Source organism: Anguilla anguilla, chromosome 4, assembly GCF_013347855.1.
Source record: "Anguilla anguilla isolate fAngAng1 chromosome 4, fAngAng1.pri, whole genome shotgun sequence".
Taxonomy (NCBI): Eukaryota; Metazoa; Chordata; class Actinopteri; order Anguilliformes; family Anguillidae; genus Anguilla; species Anguilla anguilla.
The window spans coordinates 29,175,940-29,190,512 of NC_049204.1; the positions used below are offsets into that span (position 1 = coordinate 29,175,940).

Genomic DNA, 14,573 nt, shown 5'->3' on the forward strand with positions numbered 1-14,573 from the left:
CTCGGGTGACTAGGGTGACGTCAAACTGACACGAAAGAGACTTTCTTCGGTTGTTTTTTTTGAACGGCAGTCATTGTGATGCGACAAGACTTGTAGACCGTAACGAACAAACAGTAACAAACAAGGAGAAGTGTGCACTTAATAGAGACTGTTGCGCAGGAGAAGGGATGAACCCCTGTGCCCCTTTCATGTGCTCCTTTTGTTTGTGAGATGCAGGCTGGCTAAAAGTTGGATTTATATTGATGCGGAGGTGATTGTCAGTGTTGGTACTCTGAGATAGAAGTGCTGAAGTTTTCCCACTGTCGGGTCTCAAGGCACAAAAGAGTGAAAAACACCGTAACAAGCACTAAAGACGGACTGGGTGTGCTATGACCTCCTACCTGTACTTCTGCCCAAAAAGAGACTTGTTTGTAGCCACTCACCAAAAAAAAAAAGAACAAAAATACAAAAAATTTACTTTGAAAAGGCAGTAATTTCATCCTCTTTGTCATTCTGAGGTGCCACTTTGTCTAAGAAAAGGACAACTGCTCATGATTTCGTTCATACGATATTGAAGTTTTTACCGAAAGTAAGTTATTTTGTTTGCGAATATATTTTAAAGCATGTGGATGAAGGGAACACCCATCAACCTATAAAAATCGAGCCATTAATTCGTTATAAATTTTTCCTACTATATAAAATGCATACAAATATTGATATTGAACAATGGAAGGTCCCTGGGAGACAGGAAGGAGAAATTCTGCCTCTGTCAATAATAGACCAAAGCCTGCTGCAGAACAAAGTGTGGTGATAAAAAAAACTTAAATATCAGTATTATGAATTTGTGATGTCACAGTTATGTGAGTCTTGCCTTATTTCATTACCATGCTAGCTAACCGTGCAGATGTGAATTAAAATATGTAAAAAAAAATATAAAGTATTAATGTTGTAAAATTTTTAAAAAAGAAATACAAAAGGTGTTTACATTTATTAGGTCCTGTGGGAGAGAACTGTGATGAAGCAAATTGCAAAGCAATGATTTTCTTAAAATATTCCTGGTTTGCTTTCTTTGGTGTGTACAGTACATTTTCTTTTGACCAGTACTTAATTATGTCGTGAGACACTAAAATCAAAAAGGAATCTCACTTAAATTTGAAAATGTAGCTGTTTCTGTTGGCCTAAAGATCACGTTTGCATACTGAACAATGGTTTTTATTTCGGTTTCTGCCACTTTGTAGAACTTTTTGTTTTTTTAATGTTCTACTTTCTTTGTATATCACTGGTGCCGCTCAAAAAAATGAAGTTAATTTATTGCTTATTGGTTTCTTCCTTGTGTATGCTATAAGCAAGGAGTGTCATAGCCAAATATATTTGTTTACTGTAGCATGTTTAAAAAATGGTGTTGAAATGCAGTTCAGGGACAAAAATAATGATCTTAAAATGAACACGCTCATTTTGATTAAATGTCTATGGAACTCACAGCTGTAAAAGTTAAAAATGATTTTATTTAAGTTTGTGGACACTGGTGGTTTCATCGCTTTTCTACATTGAATTTGAACAAGTTTAATTATGACATTTAAGATGTATCATGTACATTGTTTATTCTATACCAAAGACTGCATCTGCGATGTTTAATATCATGAGTGAGTAACAGCTAGTATCATCATAAATGAGTAACACACTCGTTTTTCAAAAGAGCAAGGTCTTTCTTTCGTTGTTCCATTAAGGTTATCTGCATTCCTAACTGTCAGCTTGTGAATTCTATAATTGTCTTATATAACATTGTGAAATGTTACGATATGCATCAGCAAAGGTGGAGAAACGTGTTGAAAAGAGGGGTCTGCCTGTTTTCTTCCAATCGCATCATTGCTTTGACCAAACATCTTTTGATGCAGTGTTCATGAGCACGTCCAGTAACTGGAACCAAATCCTGCCCACCATAATGTAATCGTTATGAATACATAATGTAGGTGCTCAAGACCATGTTTTACAAAACCAAGGTCCATTTCACATGCTGTCTGAACATTGATCTCTTCATCTTTGTATTTTCTACATTGATTACCGGGTCCCCTCTTGTGTTTAAAGTGTTACTATAGGTCATTAGAAGTAGAACTGTCCTTTCACTCAAATTCACTCTGAACAGGATTTTAATTATTGTTGTTGTTGCTGTTATTTTGAAATACTGTGCGAGCGAAAAGATCCCTTTCTGCAAAACCTTTGGCTTTGGGCTGATCCATTGCTGGACTTCATTTTCTCCTATCCTGCGTGTGAACAGACAATCTGTACCGTCCCCCCCGCCCCCCAAGCCCCCCCAAGCCCCCCCAAGCCCCCCACCCACATTGTGTGTTATGAACGTTCTGCAGCTGCCTTGGATGTCAAGTTCACCTCAACACATTGATCCTCAGCTCCTCTCCAACTCTGCAGCCAGAATGACACTGTCACGCCACCTCCTGCCTGGGAGTTTCCTTAAGCTGATGGAATTTTTCCTCATATTTCAATAAATAATTATATGCCAATCCCCCCTCTCTCTCTCTCTTTCCTTCTCTTTCTCTCTTCTGCTTCCAACGGTCCCTTTTTAGCATGAATGACAGAAGGTGCCAAAGACCCTTGGCTGGGTTCTTTGATATGCATGAAACTTTTTTCTCAATTAAAATGTGGATTTTAGTCATTTTCATTCAATTAATTTTAATCTGTGTACATCAGAGTGTAACAAAAATGTACATACAAATCAGGCAATGACTTGCACATGGCAATAAATCTCTGTTATAGTGAGACTGAATACTTCCAGGACACATACCTTACTTTTATAAAATCACTCTAAAAGGTGGAACCTGAAAAAACACTGCTGGTGTTGTCTGTAGAGGGGTATGATATCATAGAGTTATGTATATTTTAATTTGGAGAAACAGTGCTGTCAGTGAAATATAAACATTACCTCACTCAACATTACATTAGATCAGTGTTCTGGAGTCCTATGAATATAAGACTGGACATGTTAAGTGGGCCAGTATTAATGGGATTGGATGCTAGAGCAGAACTCCTGGGTCTGGGACTGGAGAGATATCAGGACTAGTAGATGAGCAGCAGACTTCACAGTTGAACTCTTAAGAATGGAAAATACAATAAATACATTTTGAGAAACAAATTTCTCTATTTCATCCTAATTCACAGGAATGTTTTTTTCTAAAAACATGGTGTAATACACCAGCACATGACTGCTACTTGATGGGACTTCAGTATCACTAGCGTCACAGAGCAAGACCTCAGAACTCACAGCAATTTTAGCTATTTACTGTAGATGTTTTAAAAATCTTAACATTTTTGTCATGTTATTTTGCTAGTAAACTGAGCCTGAGATAACCAAGACAAAATCGCACTAATTATGGCTGTTACACTTTTATGGCACAAACCATAAATTTTAGAGATTAAAATGTGTGAAATTATATAACATATAACTTTTCCCAATCCTTTATATATTTTATACATTATCTTTTTAAAGCAGTGCTTTTATCTTGATTGGTCAAGCTAGAGATGTATGGTATCTTTTAATACAAATCACATTTTGTTTGCAAAGAGAGTTTTTTTCAGTTGAGCAGTTAATCTCTTCTTTTTTCAATAAAAATGTATTTCTTTAATGTAAATAAACATTACATTTTTTATGCAAGCATATAATTTAAAAGCAAAAACAGTCTCAACATTTAAGCTGTGCAATCTTACATTTATAGTTAACACATTTTTTACACATATAAATTTTACTCATATATAAGGAAATTATTCTGTATAGATTGCTTACATAGTTATTGTAAAACATTTGTCATTAAAACAGAACAAGAGACAAGGGGTCTTTAAAAAAAACATCATGAGATTATGATGCGGTCATCGCTAAAATATGATTCAAAAACAGAGACACGGGACATCACTGAAATTAGTTTCAAGGAACAGTTACAAGTTCCACACAGCAAGTCCTTAGTCCAAATATAAGCCACCACAGGCATTCGAAGGCTTAGAGCTTAGGGGGAAACAGGATATGAACTCCACCTCCATAGGCACGTGAAGATTACATCCACCTTGTGTGCCATCCACGGTTTTGGAAAGTGTGCTCTGTAAGAAACAATGGTCGACAGCGTTGTTGGTTATTTAGTCAATGCAGGGAAAACGTTATTTGTTAAGCTGAACATCAATGTGAAAACCGCATATCTGTAGTAGCCTTTCATATACACATGATTACACGTATGCATAGAGCGTAGAAATCAATTAAGAGTGCAATTTGTGACCTATTAGATGCATAATTAAATATATTGTAATTAACAGGGCTCTCTATCATATACATACATATCTGAATCATACACAGCGTATCATCAATTACATAACTTAGATGTGCAGATGTTTGAAATACAAACACATGCACACACACACTCACACACACATGCACACACACGCACACGCACACACACACACACACGCACACCCACCCCCACACACACACACACACACACACATATTAATAGGTAAAATTAATGTCTGGAAGTAATGGGATAGGGCAATGGCTAAGCATGTATTCTGGCCCTGCGTTTCTACCATCAAGGTGGTAAATTCAAGAGAACTGTGATTACAGAAGCAATGGAAAAATATATAAATAAAAGTATGGTACCCATTATGGAACAAATTATATTGTACAGTATCTAGTTATTATCATATGGTCTCAGAGCCTAGTCTAGTTCTACCATAAGGAGAGAAAAAGACGGCTTGGCCCACCTCCACAAATCAAAGAAGATGCCACTCAGCAAAGATGGATCTGAATAAATAGACAAAATGTAGGCATGCATCTGTTTCTATTTTATTCAGTCTGGGGTCCAGACCAGCGAACCCACAAAGTTTACTGAAATGTTCTACAGCAAAAGTTCTCTCTACATCTTGAGGGTGGTATTGGTAATGAAAGCGGGTATGCTCGCCCACACTGGTTACGCAGACACAGTCAATTTTTCACTGTGAATAATCAGACATATATCCAGAACAAGAAATAATTTTCATATAATCTTACATTTAACTGAAAAGCAACAGTTAAGATATTGGGCTGCTCAAAAAAGGTTAGTGGGGTGTTCAGTCTAACTGCCATGATTGTTTCGCTAAGCTGAACAAATATAAACCCCCAAAAATTAACCAAACAAAAAAATATATTGTTTGAGGATCTTATACATTATCATCCAAAAGTTAACCGATATCTTCCAATAGTGAAAACTGTTCCACTCTTAGTTTTGTAGTCAGAAAAAACAGGTGGTAAATATCTAGGTTCAATGTCTCCACAGTTGTATGCATAATTAATCATTCTAATAATATATTTTTGGCTTTATGCAGGGAATCAGATACAAAAAAACATTGATTGAGAAGATGGTGTAATTAGCAGAGTTTTATTTAGGGAAAATGGTGTTTATAGCATAATGACCTTGTCCAAGGCCTTAACACAAACTTGTACTCAGCATTAGATTTAAAAAAAGGGTGAACACAAAATAGGAATATTTCGCCTCATTATGCAAAACCTAACCTTAACATGGAAACAAATACAGACGGTTTTAAATTAAATGAACTCAAACGAAGGCCACAGCCATTTCATTTAAATGTCTGCATTATACATAAGTAGGTATAAAAAAACCTCAAAGCATTAATCTGTTTTTTCATCCTTATTAGTCATTAAAAACTTTAAATTACGTAGACCTCACTCTCAGCATTCCATTACCTGAACAATGGCAAAGCTTTGGAAACAGATTTTTCAATTTCAAAAAATGAAAAGTATGCATTCAGCCTCTTCATGTTATGCTGGCACTTAAACCATAAAGACTTCACTTAAAAAATTCAAGGTTACGTCCAATTGAAATCCCACAAACAAGTGCTTCAGAAATCCATTTAGAGTAGGAGAAAGAACATCTAATTCAGACATGTTGTCCTGTTAAAAATGGTCTTACTTGGTCGTCTTCTTGTCGTTTCTCTGTCTTCTTTTGTAGAAGAGATTAGTTTTCTACATGTAGGTTTTGAAGCACAAAGGAATAATCATAGACCATAGGCCTCTGGTTGCAAAGATGATAAACACAGCCCCCTTTACTAATGGAATTTTATAAGTAGTAAGAACTATAGTAATGAAATAACATAAAATGAAACCAGAGTGATTTTACTTTCAGTGCCTTTCAATGCAGTGCTTTAGTTAGAAGTGTTCACTGAAAACAGAACAAATGACCATTTGGAAAAAATCAGCAGTTAAATTAAAAACAGCAAGGACAAACATTTCTCCTGTGTAATAATCAAATATTCATAATGAATGGCAGGCAGGGACCACTGCGTGCCTAGAAGTCACTGAGTGAACAAAATATTTGTTCCAAAATATTCTGTACTGTGACAAATATGAGATTACATTTTCAAGTCACTAATCCGCTTTAATTCCAGAGTGAAGCCGCATCCCTTCGTTCACACCACTGTGTCTGTGAGACTGGGAGACGGACCTGACAGAAAAAGTCAGTTTCACTGAAAGTAATGGTTCACATTCAGGCAAGAAACCCCTCCATACTTTGGCCCAAAGTTATGTTATCATAGTGGAGCAAGGGTATATCCTTGGCTATTGCATATTAATGGGCATCTTTTCCAATATGGGGCCAGATACAGTAGTTTAATGTTTCTTTGTCAATTACAAACTATAAATAATTATCAGGAAGACAGTACAATTGATAAGCCTGAACAAGAACGCCATTCAAGGTCATTTCTTGCAGCTGAGAGGACAGTGTGGGTGGGGGGTCAGGCTGTTATGGGTGCGCAACTATGAAAACACAGGCGTGCATGTAATATACGTGCAGAGTGGAAATTATGAATGAACTCTGCAGGACCGCAGTGTTCAGAAACAGGCCCGAGCACAGCCTCCTCCAGTGAATTCCGACAGCCTTGAATTGTTAACCCTCCTGATGGAGATTTGAGGAAATAACACAGAACAGGGACACAGTCAGGGTTCACCAGGAAACTCAAATCAAACCAAGTGCAATTAAAGAGCTGTCCGTGAAAAAGCCTGCCTCTCAGCTGCAGTTGAAATACAAGTTGAGCCCCGCACATTTATTTTTGTGTGGTGGAGTCGTATTGGCAAAGTTCTAGAAAGATTGTTCTAGAAAAAAAAATCCTGCTGCACACAGGTTCCTGTTAAATTTAACAACTTTGCTTATTTGTGAAAAATCCATAAGTCAACTTAACCTACTATACTGAAACTGGCTTTCTGCAAAACAAATGGTGCATTTTGGATATTGGCGACAGCAATCCATGAGCGTCCCAATCCCACAATGCTCAGCAACCCATCTCTCATGACGCGCTGTTTAATGCGGTCCTTGAAACGGAGGTGATGTATCTGACGTCTTTCTGCAGAACAAACCCGCGATCTACATAAGGGCCACTTCACAGGGTAAGCCCGATGATCAATAAGGAAAACCCGCCAGGACCGGGGGAAAAAGAATCTTGCTTTCGCTCCGTTCCTTTATTTAAAAGAGCCGAGTCTTGGCAGCTCTCAGATAAACAGCTGCTCACAACACCAGATAGGTAATGGGAAACATCATTTATTTTGTCTGCAGCAGCCCTCCTGGGAGACCGGCAGTTCCTATGTACTCCGGAGCCAAGACTGGGTCCCGACAGGAGCCACTTGATATCGGAGGCCGCCTCTCTCTTAAATGAAAATGACATGCTTACAGCAAGAACACATCACAAGCAGGCGTGCTGCCATCAAAGGGAATGGGGAAGCAGCCGGGGGAATACTAGTTTGCATCTGTTAGGTCGCGGAGAGCTGCTTCTTGTCACCCAGAATGCAAGGCTGTCAAGCTGTCATTGACCTGTAGCGGCCTCTCATGCAGAGGGTTCCAACCGTCCCAGGCCACTATCGCTGCGAATGCAGGGACACAGGCCCAGACAGGGGGAGAGAACACTAAGGCCTGCATTGGACACTCACTCCCCATATGAATTAGCATCTTAATTGTAGGTGATTCACAATTACATCAAGTGAATTTTTTTCACTGATAGCTCTTGCCTTCGAACCTCTAATTTTGTATAGAGAAAAGAATCGGGGGGTAGGGGATATATACTGTATTTTCTGTAGAATATGTAGTTAAATATTATATGAAGGATGTAACACAGAACATAGGGCAGCACAGCATTTAATTAATAATGGCCTTATAATATCCAACACCACATTTACCCTAATTAGCGAAACTGAATGCATTAAAAATACCCAACATTACCCAAACTATACACTACTTCAGTACAGAGCAGGAGATCTATGTCAGGGTTAAACACTATGATATTTCTCATCTAGTGTAGTAAAAGTACAGTATTATAAAATCTCACTATTACTGAACCGGCAGTAAATGATTCAGTGAACGAAGACATTCTGAGATGTAAGCAGATTAAAGTATTGTTACTGAATTCAGTCAAGAAAAAAACAAAAACAATCCAGTTAATTTCACATCATCAATAAAGGAAAATGACTCTGCTACACGGCAATAGAGAGCCACAAGTGCAGCCAACAAAGTGCAACAGTGTCAAGTAGCATAAGAAGGAAATTGCATAAAATTGTATAAAAATGGGCACATTCTTTCAGAGGTATGACGTAAATAACAGGGACGCTTTCCTTCGGTGTGTGACCCTTATTATAATCTTTACTGTAAAATGTCCGACAGACCAGGCATTGTTACAACTGTGACTCACAGGACTGGAAGTTCCAGAAGACTGAAAGTTTTGATGAGCACCTGCCGCTTGTTTCCACGTGAACGCAGGAAAGGCCATACGGTCCCCTTACCCATACGGAAGGCCTGAAATGCCCACGGCCCCTGTTGATCCGCCAGGAATGGGATTGGGCATGCTGTGGGACCACAGGGGAGCAGCAGGTGTATCAGATCAATATTAAGGGCAGTGAGGGGCACTGAGGGAGCGGGAGGGCGTCCCCCAGAGGTAGAAACCCGAGCTCCGGAGAGGGCAGAGGCAGCACCGTGAGGAAGTTCACTCAGGCCTGACTCCGGGCCCCAGGGGGCCGCACGGCCCTTTTGACTGAGGCCCCCAGTCTATCAGCATGCATATCCCTCACTGCTGTCTTCATGGGAAGGATCCTTCACTAACACTGCAGACCCCTCCCCCTCCCCGAACCTTTTTAAGTAAGCTCTCAGTGTAAATATTGTGAAATCCTAAAACCTAGTAAATGATTGAAGAGGAAGAGAAGCCTAACTGAGCCTTTGAGGAACGTATAGATGATCATCTGATTTACACAGCTGCGTGAAAACAGCTGACAGTAATACTGCTACTGCAATAATGCACTATATGTTGACTTAAAGGTCCGTTTTCTGCAACACTGCGAGTTCCACTACACATTGCAGGGAAATAAGATGCAGATATATGCCAGGGATGCGTACATTTGCGTATCAGACCCCCATGATAGAAAGAATTAAATTGAAAGGTATGCTGATCCTTCGGTACCTTCTGGTTGGTTCTGGACACGCAGAACTAAAGCAGACAGAGTAGCACACTGCTGATATATGTGTCAGTCAGAATTTAGGAATCCATAAATAATGAATGCAGGTAGAGCAGGGGAGCATCTTCAATGAGCTGGCCGTACAGAGCTACTCCGTAATCTATGAACCAGTGAGCCACTCTAATGACTCCACCTAGAGACCAACAACTCCTCAGTGCTTTTTCCCTAAAGTCCAGCATTATTGCACTATGGGATCACCAGCTATTAAACATTTACAACCCTCTTTTAGGACAATAAATAAATTGGAGGAATGCAGTTGTGCCGATATTGTAGACTCGCCCCCGTAAGATAACCTTACAAAGCTGTCTGAGATTCCTGGAAAAAAATAAAAATCTAGGAATATTTTTCTTCCCTACAATAACGTTGCTGTGCTATCCAGCATTTACATTCCATAGCACACCCTCCGTGTGTACAGTGGCTGGGTCATGTCCAAACTAGTGTCAGCGCAAACTCTGACATTATCAATGATTTCTGACCTGCATCCAGAGGTGAATAAGAAGATGCTGAGGGAAGGAAGTCATATTTTTACTGCTGTGCGGACGATGACATCATCGTAAAAAGCCGTCCAAGAACAGAAAAGCTAGCTTTGCATTGTGGATGACAATGTGCAAAAGCAGGATTCTAATGACACAAACTGTGTTTAATGTGCAATTTAACAGTTGACTTCTGCTGATTCTGCTATTTGCATTCTGTAACTCCTACGCAATTACATTTAAACACTCATCTCTGGATTCTACAGAAGAGCTGACCGAGAGCCTCCTGTTTTGGTGCAGTTTTTTATTCCTTCCTTTTTCCTTGCATAACACTTGAGAGCACTGGCCCATTGTATTACATACCAATCAGTCACAGTCAGCAGTTAGGGTGACATTAGGGTGAAAGTCAGTGATGTCCCAGTAATATGGCTAATGGATAATATGACGATGAACAGTATCATTACACTTATAATATTTAACTACTGTTAAATATTTCAAAGTCACAGTATACAAGCTTGTTGGGGGTACGTGCGTGGTTGCTTATTTGACAAGTCACTCTCGAGGGTCATAGATCATTCATCTTAATTTTTTTGGCGCTCATAACCGTTGTGTGCACACCTCTTCGGCAGAAAAGGCTTGGATGGCTATGCCTCCAGTCCGCTTGGGTTTCGCATTATCGTCTGAATTATATTGTCTGAGCTCAAACAGAATGCATGTGAATTCTGATGGAATTTGCTCATTCCCAGTCAAGAACTGTCCTTTGACTGCAGCCAGCAGCCCTGCAGGGGCAGCGCACGATTGGCTTCACGTTGCCCGAGGGATATATGGGAGGAATTCGGTCGGCGGGTATAGCAGAGTTCTATGCTCGAGCGACTGCCATTGGCCATCCGGGTGCCCATGGCGTGCTCTCTGCTGACAGCAGGGGGCGTACATCAGCACACGTGCATATACAGCAGTTTATAAAAGAGAAATCCCAAGTGCGGGTATGATTTTAAATGGCTTTTTTTGCCCTTTGCTAAGCCTTGTGTTTAAAGTGAAGCTGGCTCAACTCTAGCGCTATTGTAAGCTATTTGTAAAAAGGATGTTCGACTTATTGTATATGGTTAAAATTCAGTTAAAATGAAATCACAGCAGTATATGCACTTCAGTACTCCAAGAACAATTTCTGTGTATACTGACAAAGACACAATGTCAACGATATAGCAATCCTTGAAAAAAATTGGTCATGCGGCCTTCTTCCCTCCCAGTGACGATCCTGATTGTGGGAAATGTAAAAGGGCAAGATTATTCTTTTCCCAGTTTAACCTTTCTCAGCCTTTCCTTTCAACATTTCTCTAATTCAGTTTCCTCTCTCTTCAGTTGAATGACAATCAGACAACAGAGATACAGATTTTGAAGACTGACAGAACTATATTCATGTATTAAGTCAAAGTGCATGACATATTGGGTGATTGGTGCTAACTTCTGCCTGAAAACAAATGACGCTTACACTTGTGAACCAATTCAGACTTACACATAAAATTTATGTGTAATTTATGTTTCTGCAATGCCTTGGCTAAACAATACACTCACTTTGACCTAATGAATTTATTAGTGGAAATCAATCATAGAGCATCTTCAGTCTCACTACAAACACACTCCGAGAGTATGAGAAAATTTTGTGTGAATCTGTGATGGAAACAACAAGGAACATCTTGGATATAAAACCATGGCATTCTGCAAAATTGCAGTTTACTACAAATTTATGAATGCTGTCAGTACTCGGATGTATTTACAATCTTAAAAGTAACTTTACAAGCATCACAATTATGTCAGATAGTATGAGATATAATTTCAGCTGTTGAGCTGTTCATGCGTTGATGAACTGTATCTGCAGTCCACTGACTCCATCGCCAGCTAACAATATAAACCTCACAAAATGATTATTCATTCTGCATTTACGTTCTTACACAACTGTGCCCGTATTGAACCCAACCAGGTCAAAGCACAGGCCTCTAGGAAGTGATTTCATCAGTAGAGAGATGTCAGGTTGATTGTTTTTTTAACTTTCCTGTTGTGTTCTGATTGTAACTTCCTCTCTGGTGTGGGTGGATGTGGGTGTCATCCTCCATACCCCCACCCTTCCCCCACCGCAGGAAAATGTCACTAACATTCTCACAAGGCTGACTGCTTCAGTGACCATCATGGACAGGGAAACCTATTACTCAGAAAATGTTGACCAGCTCTTCGGTCTGTACACCAACACCCATCGACAGTGGTACTCTATTGACATCCATGTTGACCCACAACCACAGCAAGAGAACATCTATAGCAAGATGTTCTCATAGCAAGCCACCCTTAGAATTGTAAATTTACAAAGCTCATTTTTCTTCACCCATTCCTGTCATCCATGTGTATTAATCGCCTGTGTCTTTCAGTACTGAACTTTCATTCCATCCTGTTCATTCTATATTTGGGCAAGCCTACAAGTTTTTTGTTTTCAGTTTCTTGAAACAGTCACAACAACAGTTTAGTCTGGAAAAAAGAATACTGGTAACTCAATTCAACGGTGAAATCTCAGAATGTGAAGCTTTTAGTCCAAATTCTTCCCTGCTAGGGCACTGTAAAGTAACCGAATTCTCAGATGGGGCAGGTAGGATATGACAGCACCGCTGCTGCTCTCTTCCTTTCTTGGTGATAGATTAGTTGAGCCCAGAGTCCGGCAGGGCCGTGGATGTGATGCGACATCCACAGGAAATAACATCAGTCTGGTGTCTAATGAGGATATTAACTGAGGTGATGGCACATTCATGGCTGCCTCTGACAGCCAGACTCGTTTTCAGAACAAAAGACAACATATTTTCATTCAAAGAGAACACAGTTTGAAAACAATAAGCCATACTGATGTGCTCCAAAAGAGGTAAGCAGAAGCACGCTTTTCCGCATGGAAACCATTTTGCATTGGAGGTTTGTGAGGCCCAGAACTTTGCTCTCCCATCAAAATGTCCCCTGACATACTGCAGTAATACCCTTTTATTGTCCGTAAATAAATTCTGTTCACAAGTTGCCCTTCTAGCAATTCCTACAGAAGTCACCAACCTGTTTTCCATGAATGCTTCATATCATATAAATCCAGCTCATTAACACTGATATGATTATAAGTGGCAAACAATTAACGCAGCCGTGAAACTTTCATTATGTACTTCGCTCGGCTCCGCGGGTGAGTAACAGGCCTCGCGGGGAAGCGGGAAAATCCTGCCGCCACGGCACCACCGGACAGGATGCGCAACAGCACACGGGCAAAACAGGAAGCCCCGCGGCTCGCCTCGCGATTGACACGCTGGCTCGCGAGTGACGGCCTGGGACGGACCCAGACGCCCGGCCCCTGTCAAGCCCCCATGCCGGGGGGGGACGGGGCCGGGGGGGGACGGGGCCGGGGGGGCGGGCCGGGGGGGGCTGTGGCCCCAGAGGGGCCGGCATCGCGTGTGACGGCACGGCGAGCGGAGGTGCTGCGCCGTGTCTCCCTGCTCTTCCGGTGCACGGTGCAGGAACAGGCTTTGGCAGCGCACCAACGCCGCGCTGGTCCCAGGGCACCGCGTGAGCACATCTCCCTCACTGCAGAGGAAACTGAGCTGAGCCAGGACAGCACCCGCAGCCCGAGGATACAGCAGCCCGGCCGACTGCTAATGAGTTTTCACTTTAAACATGTCACTTACTGCAAGGCCTCTGCTAAAATACTGTTAGTCAACTGAAAAATGTGGCTATCTGTTCATAACTCTGCTTGCAGATGGCAACCCTTTTAATAAAAGAGAAAAATACTTTTACATATGCAGATAAATAGAGTAAAAGTTGTAAAAATACATATTTTTACAATTACAGATATATCAGAATTGGCAGCATTCATATCCAGCATATGAGAACTGCTCATGTTCCTTGCAATGTATTTAGTATTAAAGTTTGATTTGCAAGAAGGCGGAAAGTTCATTAATTCCATCCACCAACTGTATTAAATCCCCATTTTTATATTTCAAATTGAGTAACTGCACTAGAATAAGCACTGCACATTCATTCTTGGCACAAAAAATTAAAAAGTGCAATTTCTGTAGTTTCATGTGTTTACCAATTATAATATCAAACATTCAACTATAATATAAATATAAATATTTTTCAACACATTCAAAAGTACTTAGAACACACCATAAATTCAGTCTGCTGTAACAGTTTTTGTATTCCGAAAATTCATATTGAATATTGGTCTGGATGAGGGTGCCTACTCGGTAAATGAGCACTAAAAATGCTGCATTCATCATACGAGGCAGGATAAAAATCGAAGGACATGCAGAATGAAATAAACACCTAAATTCATCTGTATGAAATTCGCGTAGTAAACCCCCGGATCAATGTCTACATATTTCAGTATTGGATGTCGATGTGTTGAAACAGCATCAGACGGGTACAGTAAAAGCATTCGGCCGAGAGGCGCCCACACCATTTTGAAAATGTTCACAACCGCTATCCTGGCTTCAGGGTTCTGGGTCTGACACCGCCGCGCACGGGGGGGAGTGAATGCCATTCGGCCGTTCCAGACGGGACGACTCGTTCAA

At 40.4% G+C, this 14,573-nt stretch overlaps 1 protein-coding gene across 1 annotated transcript in view; it reads right to left on the bottom strand.

Moving 5' to 3' along the window:
- Positions 1-3,327: 3,327 nt before the first annotated feature.
- The window catches only part of LOC118226391 (adhesion G-protein coupled receptor D2), a 69,263-nt gene continuing 58,017 nt past the window's right edge, over positions 3,328-14,573 (bottom strand). Inside the window, exon 25 of the mRNA XM_035415977.1 lies at positions 3,328-4,080. Within this exon, the coding sequence (XP_035271868.1) occupies positions 3,946-4,080 (135 nt within the window). The 3' untranslated portion in view covers positions 3,328-3,945. The remainder of the gene's footprint in view (positions 4,081-14,573) is intronic.